General features: G+C 39.9%; 1 protein-coding gene across 3 annotated transcripts in view; it reads left to right on the forward strand.

The window, feature by feature from the left end:
- CD1H11orf49 (chromosome D1 C11orf49 homolog) overlaps positions 1 to 20,768 on the forward strand; it is a 199,086-nt gene that overhangs the window by 80,136 nt on the left and 98,182 nt on the right. For all 3 annotated transcript variants that reach the window (XM_007082131.3, XM_007082130.3, XM_007082133.3), the window contains exon 3: positions 5,262 to 5,392. In XM_007082131.3, coding sequence (XP_007082193.2) covers positions 5,262 to 5,392 — 131 coding nt within the window. The remainder of the gene's footprint in view (positions 1 to 5,261; positions 5,393 to 20,768) is intronic.

Genomic DNA, 20,768 nt, shown 5'->3' on the forward strand with positions numbered 1-20,768 from the left:
CTCAAAAGGTTAAACATATAGCTACTGTATGACCTAGCAATTCCACTTCTGGGTATATACCTAGAAGAACTGAAAGCAGGATATTTGAAGAAGAGATATCTGTATACCAATGTTCATTAAAGCACTATTCATTATAGTAGTGCGACCCATGTGCTCATTAGCAGATCAATGGATAAGCAAACGTGGTATACATACATGGAATGTTATTCATCCTTAAAAAGGAATGAAATTTCATATAAATCACAACATGGGTGGACCTTAAAAACTTAGTGAAATAAGCCAAACACACAGGGAAAAAATTGTACAATTCCACTTATAAGAGGTACCTAGAATAGACAAATTCTTAGAGACAGAGAGGAATAGAGGTTACGAGAGTATGGGAGGAAGGTCGAGGGGGGAGTTACTGTTTAATGTATATAGGGTTGTTGTTGGGGATAATGATAAAGTTGTGTGTATAGATAGTGGTAATGGTTATACAGCATCATGAATGTATTAAAGCTACGGAATTGTACACTTATAACAGTTAAAATGACAAATGTCGTGTTATGGTTAAAATAATAAATATTATAAACATTTTACCACAGTAAAAAAAAAGTTTTAAATTTAAAAAGATAGAAGTCAAATTCTGGAAAATAATATCAGAAGATGAGAAGAGCGCTCCTGGGTTATTTAGAGTGTGCTTTGGTTCTTGTCTTGCTTTGGAGAGTAACAAAGATGATGAGTGATTTGGCATTTTAAGAAATGTGTAGCTACTAATTTGAAAAGATATATGCATCCATGTTTATCGCAGCATTATTTACAATAGCCAAGATATGGAAGCAACCTAAGTGTCCACTGATGGATGAATGGATAAAGAACATGTGGTATACACGTACAGTGGAATATTACTCAGCCATAGAAAAGAATGAAATCTTATCATTTCTGACAACACGGATGAGCCTACAGGGTATTACGCTAAGTGAAATAACTCAGAGAAGAACAAAAACCGTATGATTTCATTTATATGTGGAATCTGAAAAACAAAACAAATGAACGAATACACATACACTGTGGAGAGTAAGATGGAGTCACTCACGTCAAGCAGGGGCCTGTGTCAAGCAATGATGCAAACATTTAAGGGTACCGTAGCTACCAGGTATCAGCCAGACCAGCACCAGCTGACCACACCCCAGAACTGATAACAAGCAGAAGCAGAGGAGGTCTGCAGGGGCCCAAGACTGATTAAATCCCTTTAAAAGGGGAAGATTTTTGCAGCAAAATGTCACTCCTCAGACATTGAGGAGACACTGACCCCTCTATGTCTGACCACTTTAAAAAGGCGGCATCTGCGAAAGCTCTGTCCGATTGATCTCTGAACAGAACTGGGATCGTCTGAGGCTTGAACAGAATAAGCAGTAAGTGCTGAGAGCTGACCCGGACCAGACTGGACCGGACCGTGGCCTTATCTCAACGACACATCCACAGACTGACTTCAAGTTTGGTTCGTTAACTTCCTACCCGCTATGTTATGTTTGTTGTGTGACTTGTCTTGCCTTTTGCTCTGTGTGTTGTGTAAGAAGCCAAGTTAATCACATGGTGAAATGTCATTTGAGTTTGGAATCCTGAACCTGCTTCGTAATCATGTTAACCTTGCTTTATGACTGAATAAAGCCGACATCGTGGAAACACATAACTCGTGTGTGTACCTTCATAGCGTGCTCGTGACATACACAAACAGCAACAGTCTCATAAATACAGAGAACAAATTGATGGTTGCCAGAGAGGAGGGGGAGGGAGATGGGTAAAATAGGTGAAGGGGTTTAAGAGTTACAATCTTCCGGTTATAAAATAAATAAGTCATGGGGATGAGAAGTACAGCATAGGGAATATAGTCAACTGTAAAAACTTTATATGGTGACAGATGGTGACTACTCTTACCACGGTGAGCACTGCATGATGTACAGAACTGTCGAAATCACTGTCCTGTACACCTGAAACTAATGTAACATTGTATGTCAGCTATACTTCAATAAAAAAAATGTGTAGCTAAATATGTATGTTTAATGTTTAAGAGGAATTCTAAGAAGTTACAGATTCTGTCATAGCTTCCGATCTAATGGCGGGGGGAGAGAGAAAAGTAAAAAAGAAAAAGCTTTACTAACACAATAGAAAGCAGGAAAAGAAAAACAAGTCAAAGAAGAATAATTTATGGAAAAGATAAAATAAGATGGCAGAAATTAATCAGATTTTAAAAACCTCGCTTTTTAAAATACAGAGACTGTAAGGTTGGGTAAAAAAAATCCAGCTATATACTACTCACAAGAGAAATATCTGACACAAAATGACCCAGGAGAATGGAAATTAAAAAGCACGGTAAAAGATATGCCAGGCAAATACTGATCAAAACACAGTTGAGTATCGCAATATTACAATACAAATAGCAGACCAAAGTCCTGGACTTTTTTTTTTTTATTTAAAAAAAAAATTTTTTTTTTTTAACATTTATTTATTTTTGAGACAGAGAGAGATACAGCATGAACGGGGGAGGGTCAGAGAGAGGGATTCACAGAATCTGAAACAGGCTCCAGGCTCTGAGCCGTCAGCACAGAGCCTGACGCGGGGCTTGAACTCACAAACCGCGAGTTCATGACCTGAGCCGAAGTCGGACGCTTAACTGACTGAGCCACCCAGGCGCCCCCAAAGTCCTGGACTTTTAAAAAGTTTATAAAATGCCAACTTTTAAGTATTTCCAGTGTGGCTAACTATAAATATAAATCTGATAATTTCTATCTAGTATTGTGTATTTTTTTCTGATCTTTCTAGATCAACTGCCAAAGGGATTTATAGAGTAGTATGTACTATGTGTTAGATAATGTAATGGAGGCTAAAATGAGTACAACCTAATTGCTTATTACATAGAACTTATAGTCTATAGGGGAAGTAAGTCCAATAACTTAAAAAAAAATTTTTTTTAATGTTTATTTATTTTTGAGAGAGACAGAAAGCAAGCAAGGAAAGGGCAGAGAGAGAGGGAGACACAATCCGAAGCAGGCTCCAGGCTCTGAGCTGTCAGCACAGAGTCTGACATGGGGCTTGAACTCACGAACTATGAGACCATGACCTGGGCCGAAGTTGGACACTCAACCGACTGAGGCACCCAGGCGCCCCAGTCCAATAACTTTTTAAAAAGGCAGCAGATTGTGAGTAGCAGTAGTGAGAAGTAAGTCGTGGTGGGAATTGGGCATGAGTGTAGAATCGGGGAAAAAACTTCTTGCAAAATGTGGCATTTGAGATGGTCCTGAAAAACTGGATAGAAATTTCAACAGATGGAGATAGGGAAAAGATATTTCAGGTTGAAGAGAAACAGTAAAGCCTCGAGCAATATATTGTATTTTCTGCTTTTTTGTTACAGCCATCTTATGTAAAATAATTTCCACTGATTATATTAAGATTGTCTATTGACTCTTTAAGTAAAGTGATTGTGATCTCCATACTGACCAGCTGAATTTTATTGGTAGGGATTATCTAAAGGCAGTAATGTAAATACAATTATAAATCTTTTTACTGTATTCAGTATTATATGTCCTTGGCCTATCAGTTTGTTTTTTAAAATTCTGATTTTATAACTTCTTATGTAAATTCTTATCTGTACAATGAGTCTCAGCCAGAGTCTTCAATGCATAAATTATTCCCTAGTTTTAAAAAAAGATATTTTAAAAAAGCTACACTAAGGATATAATTTCACTAGTCTTAGTTTCTTTACAGCCTAGACTATGACCTAGACACCAGCTTTTTTTCCCATGGGGGGTATGAAGCATACTTTGGGACTAATTCTTTTCTCGATAGCTTCATAAATTTAGACTAGATTGTTATCATTTTAGACGTCATTTGCTAGAAATGTGACCTACCCCATTTACCTGTAACAGCTCATTTGCTTTATTTTTCATTTTCCTTTGCTCAAGACAATAGCGTTGCAAACTGCATGGTTAGGTTAACACTTTCATTGCTTTTTAAAAATTGTTCCTCTAACCTAATCCTTCACCAGATGTTTTCCTCATACTTCCTCATAGTGTCTCAGAAGTAGATTTCTATGCTAGTTTTCCACGGGGAGAAGAGTAGGTAATTTGATTTTTCATAGTGTTATTAATATTACCAGGAAGAAGCTAATTTTATCTTAAGTGATAACACACTCTATATTAAAGACAGGTTAGATGTTCCCCTCAGAACTTGGTCAGGAAAAAGGAAAATGGAACAGATGCCTCCTGAAATTTTTTCCTGTTTGGTTCAGAGATTCAGATCCTTCCCTCCTGCGCCCTCCCCGCCCCCCCTCCCCCTTAAATGGTCAGCAAGTGAAAAGTGGCATTTGGAATTTCCACTGTCTCTCTATTGCTTTGCCATCTTTAGTTTAATGCCTGTTTCTCTACAAAGATTAACACATTTTCCACTCCTGATATACTTGTCAGGGAATTTAGGAGTTTTCTGGAACCTGAAGTCTGCCTTTGGTTGTGATGATTACTGGATAATTGCCTATTCTTTGGTGGAATTTCCATTTTTAGATTACGCCAGGCTCTACAGCCTTTCTTTCTCTGGCAGAAGAACCCAAAAGCAATGGAGTATGTTTTTTTCCCCTTCCCCGGCCCAGCTTAAACAATGACTCACTTGGGCTCTGGGGCTTTGCTTCATACTGTCATTCAGGGGCCACTTTTTACCCTTGTTCTTATTTGCCTTTAGTGTTCTGTTTGCAACCTTTCATTTCCTTTGGCACATGGACTTGCCTGTGAGGTTATTGTCAAAGAGGTATACATCACCCCCAAACTGGAACAGACAATCCAGTTATGTCCCTATGAGCCATTTTGTTCTCATGGCAGCTGATGTAGATCAGAGACAGTACAGAAACAATATCTTTAAGGAACTATAATTCCAAATGTGGCAGGAGAAGTATTCTCCCCAAAAATACAAGTGCCAATGTCATCCAGTTAAAGAATGAAACATTTCCCTCTATCTGAAGTGTTCCAGTGACTGATGAAAAGTCCCTCAGTACATATATGTCGGCGGTGGGAAGCACACAGAGGAATTGGACTCCAAGAGTTTTCAGAAGGATGTGGTTATATGAAGAGATTTCCTCATTGAAAGACTTCATCTAATCTGTAGTTCAGAGTTTGTTGGAGAAAAAAGATTTTCCTCCTTTTGGGCAGTGGTTCTGTCTCGTCTTGAGTTTTCACTCTGATTCCAGCCTTCCAAAAACTATTCATCTAATGATTCCTTGATTTTTCTCTTTGCAGTTTTAACAGTGTGTGTCAGGGAACTCACATTCTCTTTCGGGAATTCAGCTTCATCCAAGCAACCCCTCACAACCGGGCATCATTCTTACGGGCCTTCTGGAGATGCTTCCGAACTGTGGGCAAAAATGGCGGTGAGTCTTCCCAAATTCTTTTCTTGCCTTCCTTTCTTCTAACTTCTGTCTCTCTTTTGTTCCCATAAATACTATTTGAGTGACTGCTATTTGAGGCTCTAGGAACACCTTGCTTTTGAGGAGCTATCTGTCTGTGTCACAGACACTACTACCATTACTAGTACCATCGTCATCACAAGGCTACCTATTAGGAACCAGGTGGAGTTCTTAGCACTTTGTGTGCGGTCATTCATTTATTCTTCACAACAGCTCTCCATGGTAGATATTATCATCCCCGTTATAACTAGTGAAACCAGGGCTCAGAGGGGTTAAGTAACTTGACAGGGTTGTACAGCACATGCTGGGGTGGGATCCCTACCTAGGCAGTCTGGCTCCAGAGCCTTTGCTCTTGGTAAATATTAAAATACCATGCCGTAGATTGAAGAAACGGTGCGAATACAAAGAAGGAAACTGCTGAGTGGGGGTGAGGGGACCCTATGGTTAGAGAAAGGGGAGCAAGTAGATTAGAGGAGGTTCTCCTGAGAACTGGTTGTTTGGTCTAATGTGGGAAGGAAGAGTAAGAGTTATCCACATGGGTAAAGGAGAGAAGACATTCTAGTGGAGCATGTGCTGTGATGTAGAGGCATAAAAGAACCTGAGAAGATCAGAATGGCTAGAGTTTGTGAAGGGCATTAGGGGAGATGAGCCTGCGAAGGAATGGAATAGTCAGGTCCTGAAAGACCATTTTTGCCGTAAAAATAGAAGTTGAATTTTATGCTGTAGGTTAAAGGATTTTATTCAGAAGAGTGGTGTGATGATATCTGAATTCGAGAAAGATCATTTGAAAGGCCATTTCCTATCGAAATGGCTTAGAGGGTGAGTTTGGAGGCAGCGAGCGTGGCTAGTTAGGAGACTTGCAGTCGTGAGAAATGACAAGAGCCAAAACTAAGGCAGCATCCACGGAAGGGGCGCTTTCAGAGATCAAATCCAAAGGATTTGGCGATTGGTTTTGGCACATAAGGTGAGTGAGAAGAGCCCTGATAAATTTCCAGGTAATTGTACACTCACACTGTGCCGAAATCATCGCTCCCATCCATCTCCAGAACTTCTTCCCCTTCCCCATTAAGCACTCTCCATTTCCTCCCCTGCCCCCAGCCTCTGGCAAGCCCTGTTCTACGTTCTGTCTCTGAATTGGACTACACTAGGTACCTCGTGTTAGTGGAATCATGTAATACTTCCCTTTTTGTGAATGACTGACTTCATTTAACACAATGTCCTCAGAGTTCATACATGTTGTGACATGTGTCAGAATTGCCTTCCTTTTTAAGCCTGAAGAACACTCCATTGTATGTATCCACATTTTGTTTATCCATTCATCTATCAACAGACACTTGGGTTGCTTCCTCCTTTTGACTAATGTGAATGAAATGGCATGTTAAGTTTTTGAAAAGTTGAAATTTCTAGGGACACAGTGAAAACACTCCATGAAGCAGCAGGTAATACAAATTAGTTTCTAGAAATACAGATTTGGGGAAGTAGACTAAAGTTTACTAATGCCAGATTTTCATTTCACCTTATAATCTTTGAGACAAGAGCTAAATGCACTAGAAAATACAAGTAATTTTTATATTTGCGTACTTTTGGTTTGGCATCTATGATTATATTCCAAGGAAAATTAAAAAAAAAAAAAACACTGATTGAAATAACTATTAAATAAAGCAGTTTCTGTAGTGACCCTACCTGAGAGTAGAGAAAGGCCTAAACTATTTCCTCATTTACTTAACAGATATTTCTGGTAGACTTACCACATGCTTGGTGCTGGGGGTATAGTAAGTGAACAGGTACACGCCCTGATCTCATTGAGTTGACAACATCCTCCACCCTGCTCTCAAGATGCTACTGCTACTTTATATATAGCTACCGAGCCTTTTATTTCTTTTTTTTTTAACATGAAATTTATTGTCAAATTGGCTTCTATACGACACCCAGTGCTCATCCCAACAGGTGCCCTCTTCAATGCCCATCACCCACTTTCCCCTCCCTCCCACCCCTCATCAACCCTCGGTTTATTCTCAGTTTTTTAGAGTCTCTTATGGTTTGGCTCCCTCCCTCTCTCTCTCTTTTTTTTTTTTTTTCCCTTCCCCTCCCCCATGGTCTTCTGGTAAGTTTCTCAGGATCCACATAAGAGTGAAAACATATGGTATCTGTCTTTCTCTGTATGACTTATTTCACTTAGCATAACACTCTCCAGTTCCATCCACATTGCTACAAAAGGCAATATTTCATTATTTCTCATTGTCAAGTAGTATTCCATTGTATATATAAACCACAATTTTTTTATCCAGTCATCAGTTGATGGACATTTAGGCTCTTTGAATAATTTGGCTATTGTTGAAAGTGCCGCTGTAAACACCGGGGTACAAGTGCCCCTGTGCATCAGCACTCCTGCATCCCTTGGGTAAATTCCCAGCAGTGCTATTGCTGGGTCATAGGGTAGATCTATTTTTAATTTTTTGAGGAATCTCCACACTGTTTTCCAGGGCGGCTGCACCAGTTTGCATTCCCACCAACAGTGCAAGAGGGTTCCCATTTCTCCACATCCTCTCCAGCATCTATAGTCTCCTGATTTGTTCATTTTAGCCATTCTGACTGGCATGAGGTGATATCTCAGTGTGGTCTTGATTTGTATTTCCCTGATGAAGAATGACGTTGAGTATCTTTTCATGTGCCTGATGGCCATCTGGATGTCTTCTTTAGAGAAGTGTCTATGCATGTCTTCTGCCCATTTCTTCACTGGATTATTTGTTTTTCAGGTGTGGGGTTTGGTGAGTTCTTTATAGATTTTGGATACTAGCCTTTTGTCCAATATGTCATTTGCAAATATCTTTTCCCGTTCCGTCGGTCGCCTTTTAGTTTTGTTGATTGTTTCCTTTGTAGTGCAGAAGCTTTTTATCTTCATGAGGTCCCAATAGTTCATTTTTGCTTTTAATTTCCTTGCCTTTGGAAATGTGTCAAGTAAGAAATTGCTGCGGCTGAAGTCAGAGAGGTTTTTTCCTGCTTTCTCCTCTAGGGTTTTGATGGTTTCCTGTCTCACATTCAGGTCCTTTATCCATTTTGAGTTTATTTTTGTGTATGGTGTAAGAAAGTGGTCTAGTTTCATTCTTCTGCATGTTGCTGTCCAGTTCTCCCAGCACCATTTGTTAAAGAGACTGTCTTTTTTCCATTGGATGTTCTCTCCTGCTTTGTCAAAGATTAGTTGGCCATACTTTTGTGAGTCCAATTCTGGAGTCTCTATTCTATTCCACTGGTCTATGTGTCTGTTTTTGTGCCAATACCATGCTGTCTTGATTACAGCTTTGTAGTAGAATCTAAAGTCTGGGATTATGATGCCTCCCACTTTGGTCTTCTTCTTTAATATTACTTGGCTATTCAGGGTCTTTTGTGATTACATACAAATTTTAGGATTGCTTGTTCTAGCTTCCAGAAGAATGCTGGTACACTTTTGATTGGGATTGCATTGAATGTGTAGATAGCTTTGGGTAGTATTGACATTTTAGCAATATTTATTCTTCCAATCCATGAGCATGGAATGTTTTTCCATTTCTTTGTATCTTCTTCAATTTCCTTCATAAGCTTTCTATAGTTTTCAGCATACAGATCTTTTACATCTTTGGTTAGGTTTATTCCTAGGTATTTTATGATTCTTGGTGCATCATAAAAGCCATTTGTGAAAAGCCCACAGCTAATATCATCCTCAATGGGGAAAAACTGAGAGCTTTCCCCCTGAGATCAGGAACACGACAGGGATGTCCACTCTCACTGCTGTTGTTTAACAAAAGGAAATCAAAGGCATCAAAATTGGCAAAGATGAAGTCAAGCTTTCACTTTTTGCAGATGACATAATATTATACATGGAAAACCCGATAGACTCCACCAAAAGTCTGTTAGAACTGATACATGAATTCAGCAAAGTCGCAGGATACAAAATTAATGTACAGAAATCAGTTGCATTCTTATACACTAATAATGAAGCAACAGAAAGACAAATAAAGAAACAAAAAAGAGGTTAGAGTGGGAGAGAGCCAAAGCATAAGAGACTCTTAAAAACTGAGAACAAACTGAGGGCTGATGGGGGGTGGGAGGGAGGGGAGGGTGGGTGATGGGTATTGAGGAGAGCACCTGTTGGGATGAGCACTGGGTGTTGTATGGAAACCAATTTGACAATAAATTTCATATATTTAAAAAAAAAAAAAAAGAAACTGATTCCATGCACAATTGCACCAACAAGCATAAAATACCTAGGAATAAACCTAACCAAAGATCCAAGCCTTTTTTTTCCTAAAACTCTGTCTACCTGGTATTTTATTAGATCATTTCTACTATCCTAAGAAATAAGTAAGGTAGGTATTATTGTTCCCATTTTATAAATAAATTGTGTAACTTGCAGAAGGTTTGCAGAGTAAGTAAGTAAGAAAGTTGGAAATAGAACCCAGATTTACAAATATGCTAATATGCTATTTCTGCTATTTTTATTACTCCAATCATGACTTCTATGACATGTAACTTAAAAGGTTATCCATCTAGGGGCGCCTGGGTGGCTCAGTCGGTTAAGCGGCCGACTTCGGCTCAGGTCATGATCTCGCGGTCTGTGAGTTTGAGCCCCGCGTCGGGCTCTGTGCTGACAGCTCAGAGCCTGGAGCCCATTTCAGATTCTGTGTCTCCCTCTCTCTGACCCTCCCCCATTCATGCTCTGTCTCTCTCTGTCTCAAAAATAAACGTTAAAAAAAAAAATCAAAAAAAAAAAAGATAAAAAAAAAAGATTATCCATCTTTTTTTTTTTTAATTTTTTTTTTAATGTTTATTTATTTTTGAGACAGAGAAAGACAGAGCATGAATGGGGGAGGGGCAGAGAGAGAGGGAGACACAGAATCGGAAGCAGGCTCCAGGCTCTGAGCCATCAGCCCAGAGCCCGACGCGGGGCTCGAACTCACGGAGCGCGAGATTGTGACCTGAGCTGAAGTCGGACACTCAACCGACTGAGCCACCCAGGTGCCCCAAGATTATCCATCTTAATTACATTATTGTACAGAAAGTACTTAGTGTACTGAGAAAATAGCATCATCTCCTTTACAGAAGATATGCACTAGTGGACAAAAATCAAAGTGGACTCGATTTTAAGTGAACTACCTCAGAGAAACTAACCCATTGGTCTCTACATAAACAAAACTTGGGAGCTGTGAGTATACAGGTGAAGTCTGTAGTATTTCCTCAGAACCCATTTTTCCCAATCCTTTCCCAGTCCCTTAGCTGGTCAGCAAATATTTACTCAATACTCACTATATTGCAGAATGGTACATACAGCGAGAGCTGGTTTCTGTGAAATAGGCGCATGGAGAGAAGTATGGAAAGCAGTCTTAAGGCATCCTCAATTCTTTTCCTGATTTGGAAGCGGGGCCTCTTCAAGAATGTATTTACTATCACAAGGGATCCATATAGCATTTGGACTCTGAGCAGATGTGGGTTTCTTTACCTTTCTTATAGCAGCTGCCAGTGATTCATCCAGCTGCTAAGAGGAAGCAGCTCCAAGTTCTCCCTGTTTTTCCTGTGCCATAAACAAGATCTAGATTTTATGCTGGATATCGATTGTTATGCTTCTTCTTTTTTTTTTTAATTTTTTTTTTTTTTTCAACGTTTTTTTTTTAATTTATTTTTTGGGACAGAGAGAGACAGAGCATGAACGGGGGAGGGGCAGAGAGAGAGGGAGACACAGAATCGGAAACAGGCTCCAGGCTCCGAGCCATCAGCCCAGAGCCTGACGCGGGGCTCGAACTCACGGACCGCGAGATCATGACCTGGCTGAAGTCGGACGCTTAACCGACTGCGCCACCCAGGCGCCCCAGTTATGCTTCTTCTTAATCAGACAGCCTCTGAGTTCTTAAAGACCAAATGCAACATTTGCATCTAGGTGATCCTAAAATCTTTGGTTAAACCATGTTTAACATATTCTCAGTTTCTTCCAGGAAACTTTAGAACATCTTTCAGTCCTGGAATGTGTGAGTCCCCAGTTTTAATCCAGAATGAGCAAAAACACTCAGAGGCAAAGTTCCAACAGAAAGTACTTATTAAGCCCCATTTTCTCAATTAGAATGCCACGTACTCGGCTCCTGCTTGATAGAGCTGCTACTCTATTGTTCTTCTGCAGATAACTTCCTTAGAACATCATGTACATATTTTAGCATTATCAAGAAGAAATTAGCTCTTCTGGGAAACAGCAAAAGAAGAGCAGAGTTGCAGCATAACATATCTAAAAATGAAGCCACCTGTGGAAAACTAAGGACCTGATCCCTTCTGGCAAGAAACAGTTTGTCCCAGTTTTTAGCAAGTATAGGGATGTAATGTCATTTCTGCATGACTGAGTCCTGAATGATGCTAATTTTCCTGTGTCTGAAATTCAAATAACCTCATGAAGATTATAGTGAACCTCTTGCTATCAAGGCAACTTTAGAGTCTTGGAAGCAAAAAGATCTATTCATATGTAATAGGACTTTAAAATTCAACTTCTCACTTTGGTATTTCTTTCAATGTGAAAAATTAATCTCAATTTTCAAGTCTGGCAAAGATTAAAATTCCCTGAAGGAAATCTTCACTTCTGCTTAGGGATATTAGCTCAAAAGAGCTTTTGTCCAAGGTTTGTTTTTACAGTTTGTTAGAATTTAATTTTGAACTTTGTGCTTTTACAAATGAGTGTGTGTGTGTGTGTGTGTGTGTGTGTGTGTGTGTGTGTGTGTATGCGCGCGCGCATATTTCATTTAATAAAAGAATGAGGGGGCACCTGGGTGGCTCAGTCAGTTGAGCGTCCGACTTCGGCTCAGGTCATGGTCTCACAGTTTGTGGGTTCGAGCCCTGCATCAGGCTCTGTGCTGACCTCTTGCTCAGAGCCTGGAGCCTGCTTCTGATTCTGTGCCTCCTTCTCTCTCTGCCCCTTCTCCGCTCACGCTTTGTCTCACTCTGTTTCTCAAAAATAAATAAATGTAAAAGTAAAATAAAATAAAAAAAAGAATGAGGAGCACTTCCTCTTCTGCCCTTGAGGAAGTACTTACTAAGGGAATTGTCACCTTGCCATAAACAACTAGAAAATTAGACAATGTATCTGAAACAACTCTTTGAGACATTGAACAGTTAATATGGGGCTGTGGTCTCTGAGAAGCAGTTGCCAAACAGCAGTATAGGAGAGGAGATCTAAAGAGCCCAGCAGTCTTACTCAGTTGAGGAGGCAGAGATTGGGGTTTGGAGAAGCCAAAGTGGCCAGAATTTGCAGGGCAGAGAACCAAAGAGGAAGGAGTTGCTCAGTAAGCTCCAAAGAGCTACAAGTGGGTATTTGAGTCTCTGGCTACAAACTCTGCACATGTGTGGGTTGGAAAAAGAACCACCAGAAACCAGTAGGCTAAACAATTCCTGGAGTATGCTCAGGGGTAAGAATAGTTCACACTGCTGCCGGCCAAAGTGGAGAAACCTCAAGGTACACAGGGCATTGACATTTGATAGAGTCCTCAGCAGCCCCAAAAGAGAAGGGGTTAAACTGATCTCTCTGCAAGGAAGTTAACTGTATACCAGACCAAAATTCAATACTCTTTAGAGGAATACGGTAAAATCTAGCACTCAATAACATAAAATTCACAATGTCTGGCATCCAATTAAAAATTACCAGACATTAGAAGAAATAGGAACATATGACCCATAACCAGGAGAAAAATCTATCAGTAGAAACACAGACCCAGAATCAAAGACCTTCAAATAGTTATTTTAAATCATATAAATATAATCAAGTATGTAAAGGAAAACATGCATATAATTAGGAGATAAATGGAAGATACTAAAAAGATCCAAATGGACTTTCTAGACATAAAAAATACAACATCAAAAATGAAAATAATGATAACGATAGCAATTAACATTTATTAAGTTGCTTCATATATACAATATCTAATTTTTCTTCACAATAATGCTATGTGTTAGGTAGATACTTTTATTTTCACTTTTACACAGAAAATGAAACTGAGATTTAGAAAGTTAAAGAACTTGTTCTAGGTCACAGACCTAGTAAGTGAAAAAAACCAATGCTGAAGAAGCCAGAAACCTGACTAGAAGGAGTACTTTTTTTTTTAACGTGTTCTCCATCAAATAGTGTGTGAGATGCTTGAAATACAACTGAGTCAATGACAATACTTGCCCTCGAGGAGCTCATATTCCAGTAAAATAGTCTGGAAATCGTTTCCCCAGAGTATAAGTGATTATTAAAGCCATGTAAAAGATTCAGTGATGGTACAAGGGCAGAAATAGTTCTGCAGAAGTTAGGAAAGGCTATAAAGGAATAAAGATAGTTGGGGTGGATCTTGGAGTGGTAGAAAGCTGTTAAGCAAATAAGGAGTATATTCTAGCAAGAAAAAAACAAGGTTTCTGAAAGTATGATGACATGAAACAAAATATTTCCTTTGGGAAGCAGTAAGAAATTCATTGTGGCTGGTGCTTAGTACCTAAGAAAGAAACATCATCACAGCCAGTCAGTGCGGCCTTATCAATTTGTGTGGTATTTTCACATATGAGACTGGCAAAAGCATGGAAAATAGAGTGAAAGGCGGGGATAGTAAGACCATTTAGGAGCCAGTATAGCAGAACAGGAAGTGGAAGGGAGATGAAGAGCTATTTAAGGTTGGTTTGACAGGACTTGCTGATTGGGTGTGGGGTGTGAGAGAGAAGAGTCAAGAATGATTGCCAGGGGCACCTGGCTGGCTTAGTCAGAAGAAGCAACTGTTGATCTTGGGGTTGTGAGTTCGAGCTCTATGTTGGGTGTAGAGATGACTTAAAAATAAAATATCGGGGCACCTGGGTGGCTCAGTCAGTTGAGCTTCCAACTCTTGATTTCAGCTCAGGTCATGATCCTAGGGTCGTGGAATCTAGCTCCGCATTGGGTTCTGTGCTCGCTGAGCGTGGAGTCTGCTTGATATTTTCTCCCCCCCCCCGCCCCCGTCTCCCTCCCTCTACCCCTCTCCCCGACTCATGCATGCTCTCTCTTTCTAAAAGAATAAACAAACATCTTTAAAAAAAAAAGAATGAATGCCAGAATCTAAATTGTTGCCGATTTCATCCCTCCCTCCCTTCCTTTCTTCCTTTCCTTTTTTTGTTTTTGTTTTTGTTTTAATTCTTTCACTTTTTATGTTTTATCCTGAATTCACTGTGATTTGTCTTCATGGTCTAGGTATATTCACTCATTCAACAAACATTTATGTATTAGTTGCTACTGATAAAGCAGTGAGTGGAACAGAAATTCCTGTTCTCATGGAATTTGTGGTCTGATAATCAGAGATCTGAAAAAAAAAAAAAAATCCCTGCATTCATGAAAGAAGATCACATTCTGGGAATCAGAGACTTACAGTCGGTCTATATAAATCATATGATAAAAACTGTTTTTCCTAAAATACTTTTGTTATGGTGGCCAAAGTGATCTCAAGGGAAAATGCAGACAACTTAGGCTGAAATAAAGCTTTTGGTCTGACTTCTCTGTGTAACTGCCTCAAACTTCCACCTGATTTTGCTGGTCACTAATCCTCATCCTCACTACTAAAAACCATCCTGTGAGGATTAACAGTGTTTACTTCACGAGTGGGTGGCTGTCTTGCTTGAAATATTAAAGAGTATTTGTTACTTTAGTCATTTTTTAAACAAACAAACAAAAATCCTTCCATGTAATCTCTTCGGTCCTGTGGTTTCCTTTGGCCCGTCCTCTGCACCTGCTCCCCCAAGAGCTCCACGTCTCCGTGTTTGCCCCAGAAACCTGATGTGGCCAATAAACAACTTCTTCAACCCCAAGTTCCTGGTTCCTCTCCCCCATTTTACTTATTTCTTCTCTATTCTGATTTTCTTTTCTTTTTCCATTTTTACTTCCTTCTTCAAAACCTTTTCTCCAGGGAGAACATTGACATTTGATGTCACCTCAAATCTTTCACCTCTCTACCTCTAGTAACTTTCATCTTTCCCTCTTTTTAATGTTCCTTTATTTTTTTTTTTTCTATTTCAATTATTTGGGGGCTACCACACATGTCACACAAGCATTCCCGGAATGCTTTTGTCACCACCTCCTTTCGTACCCCACCCTCTGTGCCCTCCATGCATAATACCCTTAGGTTGCTAAACTCTCTTTATCCTTTTAAGCCTTAGTTTAAAGGTCAGCTCCTTAAAGGACCTTTTCTCTTACTCCCTTCCTGGTCTGAATTAGATGCCTTCATTATTCTTTTGCAAATCATCCTGTAACTTTTAGTCATACTGTTTATTACAGTTTCAGACTAAATATTTTTTGAATGGCCCTTTACTTAATGTCCACCTCCCTTATCAAATTGTAAGCTTTATGAGGGTAAGAAGCTTGTTTGCTTTGCCAGTAACTGTACTCTTAGCACCTAACATACATAAATGATTTCTTTTATATTATTTAATACGAAGGCCCATCACTTCCCAATCCCTATGTAATCTGTGATTATTGAATGGATTATATTATCATCTCTTATATTAGAGGGTAGGGTTGCTTTTGAAAGAACTTTATACTCTTTTCAAATTTGTATCGGAGCCTTGATTTAAAATAATAATAGCTGCTACTTATTGATCACCTACTATATGCAAGGCACTAAACTTCATGTTCAAAGTGCCCCTCTAAAAACTGACCCATTCAAAGCTATACAATATCAATTGACACCTAATTAAAATAATATTCAGTATCCTCTGGTGCTTCCAAACAACGATTCAAAGATTTAGATCATGATCTGTATGCAAACGTTAAACATTGGTGAGGATCTAACTAATAGTACTACCTCCATTTCTTTTGTATTCTGGGTGTCACATTTATGCTGTGAAAGAAATCGCAAACTAGTGGTCATCTGACTACACAAGCTTTGGCCTGCAGTTACATTTTCTTTGGCTTGCACTGTTAAGAATATTTTTTTTAAGTAGATGCCAACCTTTAACATAAAAATCTCAATTCAACTTCACTTAAAGAATGGAAAATCATGGGGTGCCTGGGTGGCTCAGTTGGTTGAGTGTCTGGTTTCAGCTCAGGTCATGATCTCATGGTTGGTGGGTTTGAGCCCCATGTCTGGCTCTGTGCCGACAGCTCAGAGCCTGGAGCCTGCTTGGGATTCTGTGTCTCCCTCTCTCTCTGCCCCTCCCTGCTCGTGCGCTCTCTCTCTCTCTCTCTCTCTCTCAAAAAACGAATAAGCATTAAAAATTAAAAAAAAAAAAGAAAGAAAAAAAAGAATGGAAAATCATCCCGATACCACGCCCACATTCCAACAGGGAGGCGGTTTCCCCGGGGCGGAGGTGCAGCTGCTGCCTTTAGACAGGGCATGTGGTGGCCTCAGATTTACCGCCATCCCCAGCTGCCTTGCTTCATCTGCTTATGTTTCCTGCCTGGCCCCTGTAGGCATTTGAGTTTGCTACCATTGCTACAATGCCTTGGTCCATTTGTAACCTCTTGAAAGGTAGAGTTACACGCTTAATTCAGAATGAGGAGTCAGGAGCTGATTCCTCCACTAGATTCAGTTTCTCTTTTCTCCTTGTTACCATGATGTCTCAAAAGATGTTCAAACAGGAAAGGACCTTAGCAGTCATCTTGTCTTGCAACTAGGTCTAAGGGTTTTAAAATATATTTATCCCTTGATCGTGGTCAAATATATATAACATAAAATTTATCATTCTGACCACTTTTTAAATAGGGAAATCTTCTTTGGTGATAAAATATAAATAGCATAAAATTGAACAGTTTGACCATTTTTAAAAATGTTTGTGTTTGAGAGAGACAGAGAGAGGGAGACCGAGGACCCAACGCGGGCTCTGTGCAGACAAGCAGCAAGCCCGATATGGGGCTCAAACTCACGAACCATGAGACCATGACTTGAGCTGAAGTCGGATGCTCAACTGACTGAACCACCCAGGTGCTCCAACATTGGCTCCAACATTTTAACCATTTTTTTCTTTTCATTTTTTGTTTAATGTTTATTTATTCGTGAGAGATAGAGACAGCATGAGCATGGGAGAGACAGAGAGAGAGGGAGACACAGAATTGGAAGCAGGCTCCAGCCTCTGAGCTGCCAGCACAGAGCCCGACGCGGGGCTCAAACTCATGGACCGCAAGATCATGACCTGAGCCGAAGTCGGATGCTTAACCGACTGAGCCACCCAGGCGCCCCCGTGACACTTTTAAGTGTACAGTTCAGTGGCATTAACTACATTCACATTGCTGTGCAACCATCACCACCATCCATCTCCCTCTTTTTTCATCTTCCCAAACTAAAATATTTTACCCACTAAGAAATTACTGCCCATTTCTAGCCCCAGATTTTATTTCCTGTCTCCATGTCTTTGACTATTCTAGGTGCCTCATATAGGTAGAATTATGCAATATTTGTTCCTTTGTGTCAGTTTCTTAAACCAAGCATGATGTTTTCACAGCTCATCCATGTAGCATGGGTCAGAATTTCTTCCCTTTCTGGGGCACCTGGGTGGCTCCCTCAGTTGAACATCCGACTCTTGATTTCAGCTCAGGTCATGATCTCCCAGTTCATGGGTTCGAGCCCCACGTTGGGCCCAGTGCTGACCGTGCAGAGCCTGCTTGGGATTCTCTCTCTCTACCTCTTTCTCTCTCAAAAATAAATAAGTAGGCATTAAAAAAAAAAAAAAAGAATTTCTTCCCATCCTACCCGTGGTGTGTATATATCATACTTTGTGTATCCATTCATCTGTCACTGGACACTTGTGTTGCTTCTACCTTTTGGCTATTGTGAATAACACTGCTGTGAACCTGGGTATACAAGTAGCTATGTGAATACCCTGTCTTTGGTTCTTGGCCATATACTTAGGAGTAGAATTGCTGGATCATATGATAATTCTATGTTTAATATCTTCTAAGGAATTGCCAGACTGTTTCCGACAGTGGCTTCACCATTTTACATTCTTACAGGCAATTCACAAGGGGTGCTATTTCTGCAGATTCTCACCAACCCTTGCTATTTCCTGTTGTTCTGATAAAAGGCATCCAAATGGATACAAAGTAGTATCTCATTGTTTTGATTTGCATGTCCCCAGTGAGTAATGGTGTTGAACATTTTTTCATGTGCTTGTTGGTTATTTGGGGTTTTTTTTTATGAGTTGCATTTAAAAAAAAATTATTTTAATTCCAATGTAGTTAACAAACAGTGTTATTTTAGTTTCAGGTGTACAGTATAACGATTCAACAGTTCCTTATATTACTCAACGCTCAGCAGGATAAGTGTACTCTTGGGGTGCCTGAGTGACTCACTTGGTTGAGTGTCCGACTCTTGTCTTGGCTCAGGTTTTGATCTCGTGGTTCATGAGATTGACCCCCAAGTCAGGCTCTGTACTGGCAGTGTGGAGCCTGCTTGTTCTCTCTCTCTGTCCTTCCCCCACTTGTGCTCTCTCTCTCTCTCTCTCTCTCTCAAAATAAATAAACTTAAAAAAAAGATAAGTGTACTTTTAATCTCTTTCACTTATTTTGCCCATCCTCCCACCCACCTTTCCTGTGATAGCCATCTGTTTGTTCTCTATAGTTAAGAGTCTGTTTCTTGGTTTGCCTCTCTCTTTTTCTCCTTTGCTCATTTGTTTCTTTTTTTTCTTTTTTCTTTTTTTTTTTTTAATTTTTTTTTAACATTTATTTATTTTTGAGACAGAGACAGAGCATGAACAGGGGAGGGGCAGAGAGAGAGGGAGACACAGAACCTGAAACAGGCTCCAGGCTCTGAGCTGTCAGCACAGAGCCCGACGCGGGGCTCGAACTCACGGACCGTGAGATCATGACCTGAGCCGAAGTCGGACGCTTAACCGACCAAGCCACCCAGGCGCCCCATGTTTCTCTTTTTTCTTAATGGAGGTTGTTTAATGTTCATTTATTTATTTTTGAGAGAGAAAGTGTGCGAACAGGGGGAGGGGCAGAGAGAGATTGGAGAGAGAGAATCTCAAGCAGGCTCCTCACTGTCAGCACAGAGCCTGACACAGGCTGGATCCCACAAACTGTGAGATCATGACCTGAGCCAAAATGAAGAGTTGGATGATTAACCAAATGAGCCATCTAAGTGCCCCTCATTTGTTTTGTTTCTTAAATTCTGCATATGAGTGAGATCACATGGTAGTATCTTTCTCTGATTGACTTATTTTACTTAGCATAATACTCTCAAACTCCATGTTATCACAAATGGCAGATTTCATTCATTTTTATGGCTGAATAATATTCCACATCTTTTTTACCCATTTATCTATCGATGGACACTTGGTTGCTTCCATAGTTTGGCTATTGTAAATAATGCTGCAATAAACATAGGAGCACATATATCCCTCCAAATTAGTGTCTTTGTATTCTTTGGATAAATACCCAGCAGTGCAATTACTGGATCATAGGGCAGTTCTATTTTTAATTTTTTGAGGAACCGCATACTGTCGTCCGCAATGGCTGCACCACTTTGCAATCCCACCAATGGTGCACAACGGTTCCTTTTACTCCATATCCTCATCAACACTTGTTGTTTCTTGAGTTTTTGATTTTAGCCATTCTGACAGGTGTGAAGTGATATCTCATTGCGGTTTTTATTTGCATTTCCCTGATGATGGGTGATGTTGAGCATCTTTTCATGTGTCTGTAGACATCTGTATGTTTTCTTTTGAGAAGTGTGTAAGTCCTTTGCCCATTTTTTAATAACATTGTTTGTTTTTTTGTTGTTGAGTTGTAGGAGTTCTTCATATATTCTGGATATGAATCCCTTATCAGATGTATAACGTGAAAATATTTTCCTTCATTCTGCAGGTTGTCTTCTTGCCTTTTGTTTTTTTAAGTTTATTTATTTTGAAAGAGAGTGAGAGTCTGAAGCAGGCTCCACACTGTCAGTGCAGATCCCAACGCAGGGCTCGATCTCACAAACCATGAGATCATGACCTGAGCCAAAACCAAGAGTCAGACACTTAACCAACTGAGCCACCCAGGTGCCTTTGTATTCTTGCCTTCTTAATGGTATCCTTTGGTGCATAAAAGGTCTTTATTTTGATGAAGTCCAGTTTATCTGTTTTTCCCTTTATTCTTTGCTCTTTTGGTGTTATATCTATGAAATCATTGTCAAATCCAATGTTATGAAGACATTGGGTTGTTTCTTTCTAACAGTTTTATAGTTTTAGCTCTTCAGTTTGGTCTTTGATCCATTCTGAGTTAATTTTTATTTTCGTTTTTTTAGAGAAAGAGAGGGAGAGAGAGAACCGGGGTCTGGGGGAGAGGTAGAGGAAGAGGGAGAGAGAGAGAAGCCCAAGCAGGCTCCATACCCAGCACTGAGCTGGAAGCAGGGCTCCACCTTAT

This window comes from Panthera tigris, chromosome D1 (genome assembly GCF_018350195.1).
Source record: "Panthera tigris isolate Pti1 chromosome D1, P.tigris_Pti1_mat1.1, whole genome shotgun sequence".
Taxonomy (NCBI): Eukaryota; Metazoa; Chordata; class Mammalia; order Carnivora; family Felidae; genus Panthera; species Panthera tigris.